This window comes from Neodiprion pinetum, chromosome 5 (assembly GCF_021155775.2).
Source record: "Neodiprion pinetum isolate iyNeoPine1 chromosome 5, iyNeoPine1.2, whole genome shotgun sequence".
In the NCBI taxonomy this organism is placed as follows: domain Eukaryota; kingdom Metazoa; phylum Arthropoda; class Insecta; order Hymenoptera; family Diprionidae; genus Neodiprion; species Neodiprion pinetum.
Window position 1 is genome coordinate 25,526,776 of NC_060236.1, and position 17,681 is coordinate 25,544,456.

At 33.0% G+C, this 17,681-nt stretch overlaps 3 protein-coding genes across 9 annotated transcripts in view; 2 read left to right on the forward strand and 1 right to left on the reverse strand.

Annotated features, from left to right (window-relative positions):
* sns (sticks and stones) overlaps positions 1–7,153 on the forward strand; it is a 198,093-nt gene extending 190,940 nt beyond the window's left edge. Inside the window, 1 exon segment of the mRNA XM_069136573.1 lies at positions 1–7,153. Within this exon segment, the coding sequence (XP_068992674.1) occupies positions 1–120 (120 nt within the window). The 3' untranslated portion in view covers positions 121–7,153.
* A 13-nt stretch (positions 7,154–7,166) lies between these two features.
* Positions 7,167–13,724, reverse strand: LOC124219000 (maternal B9.15 protein). 3 transcript variants are annotated; one of them, XM_046626035.2, is made up of 3 exons: positions 13,584–13,724; positions 11,213–11,925; positions 7,167–10,795 (listed from the first exon to the last, which is right to left on the reverse strand). In XM_046626035.2, the coding sequence occupies exons 2-3, from the start codon at positions 11,657–11,659 to the stop codon at positions 10,436–10,438; spliced, it is 807 nt and encodes a 268-aa protein (XP_046481991.1). In that variant the 5' UTR covers positions 11,660–11,925; positions 13,584–13,724; the 3' UTR covers positions 7,167–10,435. The 3 variants fall into 3 exon arrangements, with proteins under 3 accessions (XP_046481991.1, XP_068992703.1, XP_068992704.1); XM_069136602.1 differs by having other exon boundaries at positions 13,491–13,720; XM_069136603.1 differs by lacking the exon at positions 13,584–13,724 and adding an exon at positions 13,355–13,488.
* Positions 13,725–14,443: 719 nt separating this feature from the next.
* On the forward strand, positions 14,444–17,308 carry LOC124219460 (cytoplasmic dynein 2 intermediate chain 2). Of its 5 annotated transcripts, none has more exons than XM_046627042.2 (9): positions 14,446–14,658; positions 14,897–14,981; positions 15,138–15,353; positions 15,566–15,800; positions 16,019–16,088; positions 16,212–16,423; positions 16,513–16,655; positions 16,811–17,010; positions 17,180–17,308. In XM_046627042.2, exons 1-9 carry the CDS (start codon positions 14,600–14,602, stop codon positions 17,250–17,252), a joined length of 1,293 nt encoding a protein of 430 aa, XP_046482998.1. In that variant the 5' UTR covers positions 14,446–14,599; the 3' UTR covers positions 17,253–17,308. The 5 variants fall into 5 exon arrangements, with proteins under 5 accessions (XP_046483000.1, XP_046482998.1, XP_046483001.1 ...); XM_046627040.2 differs by having other exon boundaries at positions 14,448–14,658; positions 15,887–16,088; XM_046627041.2 differs by having other exon boundaries at positions 14,452–14,658; positions 15,887–16,088; positions 16,212–16,411.
* Positions 17,309–17,681: the final 373 nt, after the last annotated feature.

The window sequence follows — 17,681 nt, forward strand, 5'->3', positions numbered from 1 at the left end:
CCCCCCCCGCCAGCTACGTTTGCACGTGCGGCCCCCGTCCCCGCACATTCCCACGGGCACCCACTGTCTACTTTCACCTCAACCCCAGTCTATTCGGACATTGACGGACATCTTGTCTGAGAATCAACCCCGATGGGAATCCTAGCAGTACCCTCGAGTCCCACCACGATACGCCAATTTCAATACCTGGATGATGAGGATGAGCAAGAAGACTCTGAAGAGAGTACCCGCCTCTAATCAAGCCTGCTGTTTTGATAGTGGCCAGTGATGTAACGTTGGGGTGAATTAGGAAGGAAACTTATAGATGGACGATATCTAGATTTCTTCATTGCACGGGCGATACTCAGGTTTCAGGTGAAAATAGATCTTAGTCGACGGTATTCAATAGTCTGCCAAAATCGGAAGTTGGACATTTTCTAAAACTTGCTGAATTAAAAACGTCTGTACCATCCACTTTATAGTACGCAGCAAGTCACGCGTTGCACTTTTATGCACATCCGCGATAAATCACCCCTCCGAAGCCTCGAGAAAACAAGACAAAATATTTAACACATAGTAAGGAATTAATAAAATCGATTGCACGACGATTACCGCCGATTTTTTCGCACCCTCAAGTTCGTATTCTTCACAAGTACATCGTATACAGGAAAATTTCAGAATATAGTTTAAGAAAAAGAACTTCTCTGTTTCTCATTCGCAACGGTTTATTTCTGCATTATGTCAGTTTTCTTGTAATCCGGTTTATAAATTTTTTTCCTTTTCTCTAATTCATAAACTAGCATCCCTGCTCGGAATGTGTTGATCACTGTGCACGGTTAATTTGTGACAATTAACTTGATGTTAAGCGTGAATACGAACTTTCACCGTATGAAGTTTGATGTAATTTGGTTACTGCACGCTCGTGGTCATGAATACTAATTACAATGTATGCGAATAATCGACTGCATAAAAACTAAATGGCATAAAAGTGAGCTTCTTCGGGGTAGTGATATTTTAATGAAAAGACAATAGTACATAAGTTTAGTTATAATTGAATTATCATGAGTAATTAGTTTCTTTTCTTTTTTCTTTTCTTTTTGTAATCGACTCTGTGTTTATGTACATGTATGTATATATACATCTGAGTTAGGTGCTACACTTGAGATTAAAGTTTGAAAAAGAAGAAGAAGAAGCGAACAAAAACACAAATAAGTAAACAAACAAATAGAAATGAGCCAACTCTATAAGATATAAAATAATATTGATAGGAATAACAATAATGATAATGATGATGAATAATGACTATAATTAATATTCGTTTGTATCGATAGTTTTTTTCTTGCATTTACTTGAATGAATTATGAATTAACATCGATATACATATATAGGCGTTTCATTATATTGTACATATATTATTATTGATATATTATTGTTATTATTGTTATTATCATTGTAAATAATAAGTCTTAATGTTTCTCACGCTCCACGAATAATTCAAATGGATTACATGAGGGTCTCACTATACTTAGGATACACTATGCAATGACGTATAATATACATAGTATAAATATGCTACTTTAGTAAATACATACCTACAACTAAGGCTATATGTATATTTGAAAATTAATCGTGTTGTTAAATGAGAGGACGCGTTTATGTTTGTCAAAGCCTAATTAGTAGTTGATAATATATATTTTTGAAAGAATTTCATCATAAATTGATTAATTAATTGGCCTATTGTCAGCTAATACTATTGAAGCATGTGAAACGTACAGAAAGTTGAGCTCTCAATTGCACTATGTTTTACTTCACCAACGGTACAGCACAGCCAGATATAGCATGCATTTCAATCTGTCGAAATTCACTTTTTCTTCGAAAAAAAGAAATGACCCTGAAAAAAAATCCGTGAATCAGAGATAGTTTGCACGTGAGTAGATACACTTTTGAAACAGATATGGTATTGTAACACATTCTATATTTACAGCCCATGGTCGTCATCTCACTATTAAAAATAAGAAATGTTCACATTTTTCATTCAGCTAAGCTACATTAAACAATATACACGTGGTCGAATATTTTTGTGAAAACGAGTACATCTACTACCTATAAACTGCGTTCAAACTCAGGCATTCAGTAATTTCTTAGCATGTGCATTATCACAATAGGTTTTATTTAATAACCTTATGTGTACATTAATAGACAACCCTGAATTATGAGAGAAATTCTCTCCCCTCTGGATGACAACACCATATCTGAGTATACTAATATGGGATCTACTTCAGAGAAAGCTTAAAAAAAACTATTATAAACTTTTTTTTACGATTTAAAATAATGAAATCGATTCTTATGTGTCACAGCTGCTATAGGTATTATAATTGAAAGTTTGGATTTTATGGATAATGTTTAATTAGCGTACACCATTGTTGTTTCATTATCGTGTCGATTGATCGATTATACAGCTAGTATCTAACAGGCTTAAATATTTTATCGTTGACCGTCGTTGTATGAATATATATGAAAACCGCAGAGGTCAACTTAGACTGATGATTAAAAAATTCACGTATGCTCAATTAGAGGAAAAACCCGTTCACGCATAATTAAGAGTTCTATTTACATATATACATGTTTTATATTTGTATTTAAAAAAAAAGAACAAAAAAAAATCAAAAAAATAACGAACTGGATAAACAACAAAATCATCTGTAATACTTGAATATAATATTACCTGAAATAATTGAACTATGTAATCTCCAAAGTATTTGCTCATCCAAGTGCTAAGTAAATTAGAACGGACCGATATTCGTCCAATATAGTACCTTGGAGATGGACATACAGCCGTCTGCGCTATATTTCATATTTTACTTAATAATAATAATACCAATAATAATAATAATAATAATAATAATAATAATAATAATAATAATGATGATGATAATGATAATAATAATAATAAATATTATTAATAACAGTAATAATAATACTGATGATGTTGATGAAAATAACAATAATGATAATAATAACTATCGTACTAATATTCGTAATAATAATGCTAATAGTACTAGTTCATAATGATATTAATAATCCATTATTCCGTTGATTATCATAAGATCATAGTCAATCCTAATTATACAATCACTACGGTACGATCATAAATTAATTACTTTTAATGTACATAATGTAAATATTATCTAGATAGATATTAAAATTCACGAGAAAGAAACACACACACGCACATAAATGCACACACGCAAAAGAAAAATCACACATTGAAATATACCATGCTACCGCAGAATTAATAAGATCAAGAGCTTTTGACATCGATCACATTTTAATTGCACTGCTTTTTTCTGTTGTTGCCGAAGGTACCAGAATTCAAGACTTGACTGTATACTTAAAACAGAGCTATGAGATTTTCCATGCTGATCGAATGAAATTAATTATTTTCACAGAACGCGCACGTACGTGGTTCAAAATTTCTTTTAAACGCATTCCGTCGTTAATACTGTCATATTATAGACAGTATAAATTTTGCATCCGGAACTGGGTTTAGAAAAATGGTAATTTCACAACGTATTTTCCACGCATGACATGATTGCAATACCTTTTCTGGAACTTGTTTTGCAGTTAAACACCCTTCGAAACGCGTTTAGCACTTTCAAACGTTCTTCCTTCAGAGACATGCGCTGAAGAGGATTTTTAGCGCACATATCGTATTCAAGTTCCCTTCAACCTTGTATCAAAAATTCCTTTAACATGTACACACGTTGCACATAAATCCGCAATTCGTAACTATTTGTTCAAACTCTTTGAAAACTTCTGAAAATCTGTGTCGAGAAAGTTTTTAAAACGTCCACCAGCTCATTACTTTTACCATTACAAAACTGACCTGAAAGCAAGTTAGATTACTTCTTTGACTGAGTGCAACTGAACAATATTCAGTAGAAAAATATTATTAACTAGATTCTACTCTTCTTAAGAGTCGCAAAATAAATCGAATTAAAAACTATGGAAATGGAAACACGTTTCTTTGTAAATCGCGTTTGCTGTTGTGCTTACAGCTGCTTCCAACTTTGTGCAAAATAATAAAAAAAACCATCACGTTACTTATATCACTCTAAAAGACGAGAAATTGTGAATTGTGATGATTAATTATTGGATTACTTCTAAAAGTATTATTACTGTTGCCAATGAATGACGAATGCAAAATTTAGACAATGTTGTAAAGTTGTACATGCGAGCAGACATCGATGGTAATATATAAATAAATTAATAAGGAAATGAATATAATATGTTGAATGTGAAGTGTGGTCGATGCGGTATCTTATTCATATAAGAAAACATGTAAATACACACATAACATATTACGATGACATAAATAGTTGTGAAAACAAATTTTTGTTAAAAAAAAGCTCTTCGATTATAAATACCTGCGCAATATAATTAAATATCTATTGCGATGTAGACATATATTAAATTAATGATTGTAAATAACATATAGTATTTTTACATTCTCATTCTAAATTATATTTCCAATTCTGAATGGTACATCATGTTCTCGCTTCCCCTGTCACCATTGCATCATTCTATAAAAAAAATGTACAATTAAATCTCACCAGTCTCTAATTAATTTTTCAATGAATATATAATTAGGTGTACTTACCGTTGTTACTATTGCGACTTTCCAATATTATTATAATCTGCATAGTACTTGAAGTGAAAAAATACAGTCGTGTATAAACGATATGAACTTCATATATAGGCGTCATAATTTAATTTCCCATTTATTTGATATTCGTACGGTGTCCGTAATACTGATTGGATCGTATAACTTTAATTTTGATTAGAGAGCGAGGAGGCTCACATCTAGTTGCATCTTATCTCATCAAAATTGAATGATCGTTACAACTTACGATATATGTTGATGTGTGAAAAAGTAGACAACGTATAGTATTTTTGTGCGAACGTATAACGTATTGCGCATATAAGGCGAGTGTCCCACTTGTTGACCCTGTCCTAATTATTAACCTTTTTTGATTGAATCTGTTTGATCCTTAGTTTTCAAATTACCAAAAAATAAATTCGTAATATCCAACTCTCTTGCAGTTGGTTTTAGTCATCGAGAAATTCACAATTTGTACCGTCAATTTATAATTTTGGAAAATATAAGTTTCGATAATTGGGTCTAAACGTGTCAATAACTGGTACACCTACTTTATGTATAGAGTTAATTGTGTACTTATAAGGCCTTTTGTAAGCATTGATATGAAGAATTTTGTTTTTTAAGAAAAATCAGGAAATATTTATAATAGTTCTCGTTAAAATAATGATAGTAATAAAAATAAAATAATTATGTAATAATAATAGTAATAATAGTAATAGTAATAATAATAACAATAATAATAATAACAACAATAATAATAATAATAATAATATTGTAATGATAAGCAGGGCGACAGGGCGAAGCTCGACATACTAGTCCTTAATTTAAAGCCAAAGTATGAGGAAGAAAACTTAAAAACGAGAAAAAACCACAAACAACAATGGAAAAACGGAAAAAAGGTCAAAGAATAATGAAAAATTACTTCAAGTTTAAGAATTTCCATATTAATAGAGTGTAAGACACTCGAAATGGTTTATCCAGATTCAATGACGATATTAAATGATTCAATAATTGTAGTAGATAAACAAACTAACCATTATACAGATATATAGGTAAATATTATTAAGATAAATACTCCTTGTATAAATTTTTTGTGTTTGAAAACAAAATATGTTCTCCATTGCGCAACATTTGCATTTTTTCTATAGGGTATACGTATATGTATATATGCAATTATACAGACATATACATATATATGTATATATGTACATATGTATATATACATATATATATACATATATATTACCTATATTTCGTCGACTAGCAATATAATTATACATATAATATTATAACGAACCCTCTGTAAATTGTTTTTCTATAATAATTATTAAAATTGATTATAACACGTGATTTTTAACTCCCGCGTTTTGTTAAAAGATCAACTCATGAATTTGTAATTTTTTTTTTTACAGTTTGTTATTAGGACACGATCGCAATCTCGCCATAAATTTTTCTCAGACATGGTAGAATCTTTTCACAGACAAAAAGCTAGCTAGCAACAAATTACAACCAGATATCGCATAAAATCACTTCGATACGAAAGTGCTATACTGATGCCGAAAGTCACACGAAGAATTGAAAGCTTTGGACTTGAAAAACGAAAGCAATCTCAATGAATGGAAATACACATGTGAAAATTGAATGTACAAAAACTGGCACGTATAACACATATTTGGATGAGGACAGGTAGGTAGTCAGTCTTGATTACAACAAAAATGTGATTATTTTTTCAATTTGCAAAACTATTTATTTGATTTTTTTCCACTATTCGTTCTCGTCTCATTATTATTCAGTGATTCATTTAACATTAATATTAATGCAATATAATATAATATAACATAATATAATAATAGTAATGAATTTTCGTTACTCGTCATCAATGTAATTATGCATACTACATAGTATATAATAATGCAATGTACAATTCCTCTATTGAATGATGTATTTCCAATTAGAAATAATCATAAATACCACAGATCTGGAGTTGATCTGCGGGTAATGCATTAATGACGATTAACACATTGAATACAGAACAAATTATAGGTATACAACTGGTGATTAAAATATTAATAACTAACATACAATCATAATATTTTCCACTTTCGTTTCTACTTGGGAAACAATAATCATAACAGTAGCGATAATAACAAGAGGTACACGCATGCTATAATCGGCAGTAATATAGTGCACAAATTCTTTTCATTTCCAATATATTATCTGTATAAATGTATACAACTGTTATCAGCTAACCTGGTGATTAAAATGATAAGGCTCATTGTTCAGTAATTTATTCGTATATTTCCGTTTTTCTTCGTACTTTTCGTCGTAATTTTTCGGCGTATAATATTAAATATGTAAGTTTGTACTTCACACCTTTACATACTTATGTAATACAAATATTTCATTATTAATTTATCCATTTATTTAATTAATAGTCATCGTGTGCCCCTCTATCATTTATTAATATATATATATATATATATATATCAGTATTCGTAACATTATTAAAAAATTCTATTTGCACTACCTCGATTATTATTGTTATTATAACTGTACATAAAACAAAACGTAATCATTATAACGATGAATTTTACTATCCATTTTTTTTTTTTTTTTTTTCTTTCTAATACGTTATAAACGTACTAAAAAGACAAAAGCATTTCCAACGCCGGTGAAGCAGAAAATCTAAAAATATCATATACATGTATTAAAGAAAAAGAAAAAACAATTAGCGTCGTATCCATTACATTACCATAATAATCTTAATTCAATACGTATCAAACACTTTCAATATATTATTTTTAAATTACAGACGTATAACATTTTATTATTCCATCATTGAGCTCTCAGAATAATATCTTATTTAGAGACACTGCACGGGAAAATTATATAAAAGCAATTTATTTGTATTTCCGTTCTTAACTATAAAAGCTCATGGTCTTTGCTATAATGTATATATATTTATATATCTCCATTAAATAACAGTCACTTTTCTTGACTTGTTTATTTCTTCAATTTTATTATTAACGTCTTCCAGCGTGTATGAATTTTTTTAATTTTTTTATTTTTTTTTTTCATATAAATATATATACCTCAAATATTTTACCACATGTTTTACGATTTTTAACAAAATTACCCGGTGTCATCCAATTTCCGCGACACATCAAAGTTTTTTATGTATTATGATTTTAATTGTTCTATTTTTTGTCCTTGAGGTGTATAATTTATTCAATTATGTACCTGGAATTATATAATTTTTCCGCAAAGGTATTTACAGATACGTTTCTCTCCTATCTTGATTTCAGTTCTTGACTGTAGTCCATTATAATAATAAATTAATGTAACTGGATAATAGAAAACTTCTGGTAGATAAACATACGATATATTTTAACTTTTTTCTTTTTCTCTTTTTTTTTTTTTTTCTTTTTGTAAAAAATGCATACTTAAATTATTCTGTAACCCTTCGGGGATAGTTTACACACACGTTATACATAATCATTGTATATGGTATGCAAACATTTCTTATTTTCTGCCAAATAACGATGACTTTTTTCGGTTAGTAAAAAATAGACATATATTTATAACTTTATTTCATGCTCGATTGCAATGCTTCTTTGGCAAGATTATATCTATACAAGTAACATAATAATATAATTACAATTTACGGACATGATTTTTGTGCCATATCCAAAACACGACTACGATGATGAACAGAAAACAAAACATATTGCTTACTTTGCTTTAAAAATGCAACCTCATGAATGAGGAGTTATCTTTTTTTCACATTCGTTCAATTATTTTCTCTTTCTCTTTTGTAATAACATATCTGTCCGAAAACAGACTACAGATTTACGTGTATATAATATTATGTCAATACACGTTGAGATATATATATATATACACACACACACAAAATAGTAACACAGTTTAGAACGTTGCGAGCTGTTATCCACCAAATAATGTAAAAATAAATATTTTTTTTTTATTTAAAGTTAATTATCATCATCATTGTCATCGACGTCTTCGTCATTATTATTATGAATATTATTATTGTGTGTATTATTATTATTATTATCATCAACATCATCATTACCATTATCATTGTGGTATTAACGTGTACTTTCATGCAGCTGCCTTTTCACTCAAGTGCATTATTGAGACAAAAAAGATTACTCGCAACGTTTCACACGTAGGACTATTCACAACAAATAACACTTCGAACAAAGATGTGTGTATAAAAAATTATAAATATTTATAACTAATCGTGATATTGGTAACAATCATTAATGATCAATTGCACGTTTAAGTATTATGCAAAGTATTCAGGTAAGGATGTGTAATAGAAAGGGAGAAAAGAAAAATTAAGGAATTCTCGGTAGGTACAGGGCAACAGAATAAATTCAATTAAATTATCTATCTACGACAAAAGTATACTGGTCGATCTATAATTGCATCACGCGATTGTATTCTTAGGAAGTAAAAAATAAAAAATGCAGACACATCGTTTAATGTAGAAAAAATAATAATAATACTAAATTGATCTAAAGATACAATATATGAAAAATCGACGAATCTTCTCTATTATAACGATATATTATCAGACTCTATTATCCAGTTCTAGTATGTTACAGTTAAATTGAAATACGCATGTGGTATTTTATCCGTGATACTTTTACAATTTTACGAATCTTGTAGCCCGATACTATCCTACTTTGACTACCGCTAATCCCTAATTTCAACATATTATGATGTCGTATAATCATCAAAGAAACATTGCACTTCAGCTCAAGTTATTATCATTAGTAATAATAACACATCTAATAAGTATTATATTCAATTTCGTCTAATATTCATTCGCAATATAACATTCGTGAAGAATAGATTCAGCAAACCAAAATAACATTTGTTAATTATTTAAAATTTGGGAAATGTACAAAGTGGCTCGAAATTCAATTACAACATTATTGATTTGTATCTTCGTCATCTATTTTAAATTTTTTGCCAGAACGGCACTGTACAAAACCTTATGTAAAAAATAGGGCATTCTATGCAATAGTATTATGAACATAATTAATGTTCAGTGTAAATAGCTTGATGAGTTTAATTTGGTCAAGCAAATCTAATCTTTATGAATAGAATATTACAATGCAACATATAATACACATATAATATAGCTCATTATTGAAAATCGTTAACCTTAATCGAAGTTCGAGTGGGTTTCGTTTATACAGGGTAAATATTGATAGCGCGTTTGGTCATTTTCTAGAGGGATATACAGGAGAAATCCGTTGCAAACTTTTTGTATTCATTTTCCCATTTTGATAATAAGGACATGTTAACATAGGAAACATAATCCTGCGTCACATAAGAAGTAAGAAAATTCACTTTACCAATTGCTGTATTGTTATTGTTTCAAAATATATATTAATTAATGCAATATATATTAATTTTTCAATTTTGCAGGCATTGGAAAATTATTGTTTGTTTTATGCTGTGAAAATTGTAAGGTACTGTAACCAATCATAAAAATATCATACAATATCAGATTGAGCAAACAACTAAAGAAAAATGGAGATAAGTATCAAGTTTTAAACTAAAACTAATTCATTCATGCTTGTCAATCATCAGCAATTATATGTATGGTACGCAATGTAATAGTAGTAAAGCATCAATGATAGGAGCTGGAAATAAAATTTTTTAGTTTTAATTAATCGGCAACATAATGGTGTGAAAAAAAAATATTCTCAAAGTATGCAGCGGACTCAACTGTCCTGGGTATCGTATGATCGTTGGAATTTAGACTTTAAGAGCAGCTTTGGGAGACCAGTGATGGAATCTGGCAGGACCGGCAGGATATGAGGAAGGATGCGCCCATTTGTTGCCCCTGTGACCCATGAAGGGAGGGGGAGATGGGCCCCCCATAAATGGGGGTGGAGGCATCACATTGTACCATGGCTGATTCATTGGGTGCGGACCATAACCCATGCTGAAGGAGTGGTTGAACCATGAACGATTTCTATTGACGTGTGGCCTTGGGCTATGCAAATTACGTCTCCTACCTGCACTACTGCTAGAATGTTGCTGATTTTGATTCATGGCGCTCAGAGGCTTTGACTTGCTATGGTGTTCGCTGACACTGGGACCCGCATGAGACTTCTGAAAACAAATGGGTACTTAGAGTTTGGTAACATATCTGTAGGCCATAAAATTTAACACAAAAGGAATTCAGCGGTAAAATTGGGGTAATTTCAATGATTCGAATAGTACAGAAAGTTGCATAGACTAGCGGTTTTGTGAGAGGCAAATTTCCAATAAACACACTTGTTTTTCTTTGTATCCGAAAGGGATGAAGAGCGCCTGACGACTCTTATTCGAAGGGTTCAGTGCCAGAGTAGCCTAACCCATATTGTCGATAGGGCTCATTTTAAATGGCCTAGGATAGTAAAGTGAGCCTTATCGACAATGTGGGTTAGGCTACTGTGGCACTGAACTCTTCATTTATACAATTCAAATGAGTAGAGTCCCCTTAAAAACTACCGTTAGCAATTTCTGTCCAGATATGTGAATGATGACCTGTGTTTTTGTAGACTCTTCGATGTGCCTGGGTTCCTTTGTCACGTTATCGCCGCCAAGCTGGAGCATAGGTACGGCATTTTCCTTGTCGTCGAAAGAGGCGAGGGTACAATAGGAACCTTTGCTTTCCCCAAAGCGACAGCATACTTCATTTGGATCAACCCAAAGTGTTAGTTCGACAGGCAGGGACAAATCCTCATACCTAACACCTGCAGCTCGAGCTGCACTCTCAAGGGTTTTATCCCTCCGACTATGGCCATTAACCCGGATGCAACGATAGCCCTGACCCTTGAACGGCTTGTCAGGAAACCAATGGTTCTTGAATCGTTCCATCAGAAGCTCGACTAGACGTCTTTGAAAGCATTTCAACTGGTCAGGACTAAATTTTTCGCTTTTGTCTATCAGCTTTACTAAGAATAAAACTGCCGCTGTGATCTCGTTGTGCATGTCGTGTGTTGTTTACGTATCTAATCAGGCTGGGACTGGTAAACAAGGAACTCTTAGAGTGTCCAACAAGAGTACCTCCGAAAATAGGTGTATTATTGCTCGAAAAAGACAATGTGGTGCACATAGAGCTCTCCTCCTCCTTCTCAGCAGATTATGATTTTAGTTTCTTGGTGTTCGTTGTGCAAAAATAATCGATCGTTGTAATGGTGTCTCGCAGAATCAATTCGCTATTTTTTGATCACGGACGTGCTTCGGTTGAAAAAAACCTGAAACATTGGTATCATCATTTTCTTCAATTTCAGAGCTGCATAAAAAAACTAATGCTGGAATATGAGTTTTTGCTATGAGAATAGTTACTAATTATTCATGAAATCAAAATTGAAAAAAAAAAAAGAAAACCATAAGATGTTGTGCAGTCATTGAACCCAAGATTATTTTGATATGGATTGTTTTCATCTAGCATTTTAAGATATCTTTAAAATAATTGAAAATAACGAATGCTTGAAAGATGGAGTCGTCCCATATGGAAATTGTAGGAAAAGAACTTGGAAAATTCATCGTTTTCAACATCTCCACATAGAACCAGATAACATGATAATGAACAAACCAACAATTGAGTGTTGTAATCACATCAGTAATGCGTTATCTGTAATTACCAGTACTACATGAACACTTCATATAATCATCAGTCGTTTGTTTGTTTGAATGTTTAAATTGCAATACTGTTGGAAACAAAAGCAACAGAAGAAAACTTGACGATGATATTTGACAAATTGCCTTAAATAGAAGTGCCCGCTCAACTCGTATGTCAAATGAGAACACTAGCATCTGGCCTACCTCCTAGGACAAAGCATTAAAATATCACTAGAAAGTAGTCAATGCTAAATATGTGTTTAAATATGGATACGCCATTGCTTGAACCACGGCTACAGCATTGTCCTGATGCAATGGGTGGAATCGATCAATCATGTAACATACTCCAAATTAATCTACGCCTGAACAAAGAAGCAAACTTGCTGTAGCTTTCAAATCTTCATTCATACGGATTTTACTTGCCAATTTAGTAGAATAGATAGCATATATGAACAAAAAGCAGTTGAAAATTCGAGGGAAAATCAATGAGCCATGTTACTCAGGTTCTTTAAGAATTCCTGACTAGTCGTAGAGACTTTTCGATCAGAATTTTTGATTCAATACTATTGTCGAGTAGGTCATTTTTCTGTGAAATGTTGCAAGAACTACTGTTGAGCATAAGGCGAATGCGAAGTTAGAATGGCACTTGAACAATGGTTTAGAAACATATTTAATATTTAGTAAAGTAAGATTTGTTGATTTATCGTGAAGCAGAATGACAGTTAGGGAATATAATTGACTAAATTATCATCTGTGTATATAATATGTACATAACAGTAACGGTAAAGTCGTAACGCACAACAATATGCTGTTGTTTACTCCAACTTTTTTTTTGCCCTTTTTTTCTATGTCAATGAATGGTAATTAGGTTATGGTAGGCATATTGGCATAGGTTAGGTAATTCGCACGTAGGCAGCTCGCGGTATTTGCATAACATACGCGCAATAGAATGACCCGAGATAACGGCTGTTTTTAATATTGCATCAAATTTCGTCAAGATGATTATAAATTTGTAAAATTAATGAGACGGTGGAATTTGTGCCAGCTCATTCTTGTACATACATATGACTACGTAGAAAGCTGCAGGGTAGGCGCGTATGTAGAAATATATGTGTGCCAGGATGTGCCTTGCTCGATTCTTTAATGCGAGCTCGACGTTAAATGGATGGAATGGATTAAGTACACACTGCGTATTTACCGAGATTCCCTTCTATATTGTTCGAATTTTCGACCCTTGTTTAACCCAGCAGCGCGATTACAAGCTAAATGAGGTTCTAGTAATACAGCTTACGGTTAACTGACGGAGACCCTCTGGTTTTCGATGAAATTAGTACCTCTCTACTGGCTTTAAATAAACGCACTGGCTCGACCTAACACGTGTTACGTCGACCCTACTCCACTGAATATAGAATGCTCATCAAGACCTCCTACTAATACTTAAAAAATGAAATAACATCAATGTGCGCCGCAGACAAGTTGAGGGCATGCTCACTAGACGGCGGTACTTCCGTGCCAATTGGCTACGTCCGATTCGGGTTGGCGAGCATTTGAAAAAAAAAAACATTTTCAAATCACCCTTTTATTCACCATGCCAGATTTTTCTATTCTCTTCATTTTTTTTACAAATGCATTGACCACGCTGTGTATCTGTTCGCGGTAATGAGTTTCATACCAAACTTGCAGTTAGCGAAACGAGCGTTGCAGTTGTCATTGCAATCAATGTTGTTAGTACGTAAATTAAAGTAAAACAAATTGACCAGCGTGAAACTTAAAACTTTTCGAATTAAAAGATAACTAGCTATACTGAAATAACCCAGAAATAATTGACTTCTCTTTGCGATGAACATTTCCAATCAAAAATTTTAAATACTCGGGACTTATCAGTTCCAATCAATTCATAGAAACTCAGAATCAAATTAATTTGGATATTAAATTGCAATTGGTATAGCGTACTAATAAACATGAATGAACGTATTGAAATCGTCTGAACATCGGTAAATATATTGGCGATGTTTCCCGTGAAATTCATTACTGATTCCATTATAAATCCGGACAAACCAACGTTGGCACAAATGAACCATCTGTACTACTAATTGATGCTTTCTGAATCTGCATTGAATCCAATAATTTGCCTGCAATCAGGCGTTTTCTCTATTCAGGCACTGTCAAACTTGCTAATTTGTATACATACATGATTTTAACTAATTTGACAACTAGGTGTTTGACGCTGCTGCTGCGCATACATACTACAGAATTAAAATTGGCTCTGTAACCGGAACTATCAGATTCATTAAAAACGAAAACACCATGTTTGGCGACGAGTCTTTTCCACCAGTTGGATTTTCCTCGCAAGCATCACTTGATAAGTAAGTTTTATGACGATTGTATTTGAGGTTAGGTACACGAATGTTGCATCGCCACCAACGATATTCCCTTGTAGTTAATAAAAAGTGTAAACCATCTTCCATGGTATGATATACTGTATTTTACCAAAACCTGACTCATATCTGCAGTTAACGATCATTGGAAATTGTGAATGACCATAGTCTTCTGTGCGACGATCAACTAATCAAAATCACTAACTGGGAAATTTTACTATCCCAGATCACAAAGTACCGCCAATGTTCAGACAGAGGAAATTCATTGCCAGGAGAGTAAGAATCAAGTTTTCGAGCCAAAGGATGTGGAGGTAAATACAACTTCATACAACCTTGTGAAGTAGCTTAGGTAATTAGTGAATAATTTATTGCACAAGGATTTATTTTGATTATTCATTAATTTTCACTTTTACGTATATTCCATATGTACCTATCAAATGGAATTATTTTCTTGAAATAATCAACAGACCCAAACTGTTTGCCAAGACAAGACATCACCACAGGTCGATTACCAGAAACTGGCAGCATTTCTGAAACGTGTTACACCTTCGGTATTGGATGAACTCGACGAGATTTATGGCAGCACTGCTTTTGATGGGTATGATGTTGCCAGTAGTGGAGAACCGTCTACCAGCGTTAAGCTACTTACAAAGTTTCATACCCTCAATGAAGCGGATGCCGAGGTACAGTGACGTCTTATTTGTGTATTACAGGAATTCATTTTTCAGCAACTACACAGCTTATTGTAATTATTCAATTATTCTACATCACTTATGTCAGTCAGTAATTTTGCATGTACACTGATCAAGCCAATAATTCAGAAAGTAGAATCAATTAATAATATGAATGTCTTGCAGCTTTTGAAAAACCTTGATACCTTTTATTTTGTTTTTAGGCCAAAATAAGCTGTGTTACTTGGAGTGCCGGTGGTGGATCTTTAGCTTTGTCATACAGTACAGTATGTCACGACACGTGGTGTAACCATACGTCAAGTATCAGAATTTTCAATTTTACGAAGGAAGATCAGTTTCCATCAACACCAAACAGAAGCTTGGAAGTAAACTCATGTGTCACTGCATTATCCTATCACCCTGTGGAACCCTCCATTCTAGCAGCAGGTTTATTTAATGGTAAATGTCGTTGAGGTCTGCAAAGAAATACTCATTGATAAGTAGTATTGACTAATCAATTGTATGGAGAAAATGTGATCGCACAGGAGATGTCCTAGTCTGGAATTTGAGAGATGATAAGTCTTCAGCCCTGCTCCAATTATCTGCTCATGTAGACACCTTGTCTATGATTCAATGGCGTCCTACACTAGTCAACGGTGTATTTCCTCTGGTTACAGCTGGTAGAGATGGATATTTACTCGTCCACAAACTGACTGCCAATTTTACTAATGTTGATTTATACAAAAGGTGGACAAACTCATATTCGAAGCTGTATAATATTTAGAGATTTTAGTATAGAAATTTTTATCAAGTTGTATTCAAAGTTGCATTTATGGTAAGTTTATGAAACTTTCATCGTCTCTTTTCCAGGTTTAAAATTAGTAAAGAACATAATCCTTCAGAAAAGACAAGGCCACGAAGCGCGAGTGGTAAAAAAGAAAGAGCAGTAGAACCTGGATTATGTATAACAGCTTTCAATTTCTCTACAATTGATCAAACTACCTTTGTTCTTGGAACTTTATGTGGGGGCTTGTACAGGTGTAATATTGATCAGGGTACTCCAGTAGAAGGTATAGTGTATAGTAGGTTCTCTAATTATTCACATTAAGACTCCATGACTTTATAAGATAATCTTGGAAAATAGAGTGACTGATTAATTATTTTTATACAGGCAGCAGAGATACCACGGACCCAGTAGTGGATGAGTTTGAAAGACACCAAGGTAGCATCACATCCATAATTTTATCGAAAACTTGCGATACTTTTGTGACAAGTGGCACCGACAAGGAAATACGTATTTATCGATTATCACAGGTGCATATTAAAAACATTAACTTTTGTTTCTGTAAAATATAATTTTGGGAACAACGTTGACGAGTCATGTCATAATGTAAGATTTGAAACTATTCGTTAAAGAATGATGTCTAGATCATAGATCTACATCTGATTAGCTTTCACTATTCTTCCAGTTTAATTCCCTGCATGTAATAGGGGTAGAAGATACCGTGACAGGTCTATCATGGGTGATGGGGAACTCGAACATTTTTACAGCGTATGGGGCTGGTCAAATAATAACGTTTTACAATTTGGAAAATGAAAAAAACCTGCCCAAAATGTTGTTGAAAACGAACGGCAGAGAGACGAATTGTCTGCAATTCAACACCAAAAGGTATGACGACCCTCACACTTTTGTAGATGCAACTCTCTGAGTATTCGGTACATCATAAATATTTTAACTGAAAGATAGACTTGGTACATGATAACGCAAAAAAAATATGAGAAGTTTTTTATCAACGAAGCTCGACGGTTTTGTGTAATTGTGGAGTTTTCTATTGCAGAGAATTAGTAGCTATAGGCGTCAGTGACGGAGATCTGGAAATATGGAAAATACCACAAAACATGGTGTACTAAGACTGTAACATAGATGTTTATTCAGCCAATAAAACTTAAATGCTATTTGCACATTACTCACTCATTGATTGCATGCATCTATATTCATGTATGATATACATGCAAATGATGATTATACGAAACCGATTCATTCGGTCCGACCGCGAATCCGTTTGTCGAAACCTTTTCCGACCCATTGCACCGTCAAGAATGTAGACAAACCAACCAATACAACGCAGGATAGACCACTAAGAGTAGACTGTAAGATATCCTCGCTGTCTTTACTTTTTCGGCTTGCCTTCTCAGGCATACGATTCTAGGCTAAATTCGCGCGATTTCTCGCTCAAAATGACGCCGAAATAGTGGCCCGATTGTTTTTTGAAGCATTTTCCAACATCAATAATTCTGAGTGGAAGATATCAGAACGTACTGGCCGTACTATTTCCGAAA

Coding starts and splice junctions, on each gene's coding strand:
- LOC124219000 (XM_046626035.2), bottom strand. CDS start 11,659: ATGCACAACGAGATCACAGCGGCAGTTTTATTCTTAGTAAAGCTGATA. Junction 10,796..11,212: donor AAGAGTCTACAAAAACACAG/GTCATCATTCAC, acceptor ATTTGTTTTCAG/AAGTCTCATGCGGGTCCCAG.
- LOC124219460 (XM_046627040.2), top strand. CDS start 14,600: ATGTTTGGCGACGAGTCTTTTCCACCAGTTGGATTTTCCTCGCAAGCA. Junction 15,354..15,565: donor TCAATGAAGCGGATGCCGAG/GTACAGTGACGT, acceptor TTTTGTTTTTAG/GCCAAAATAAGCTGTGTTAC. Junction 16,424..16,512: donor AGTAGAAGGTATAGTGTATA/GTAGGTTCTCTA, acceptor ATTTTTATACAG/GCAGCAGAGATACCACGGAC.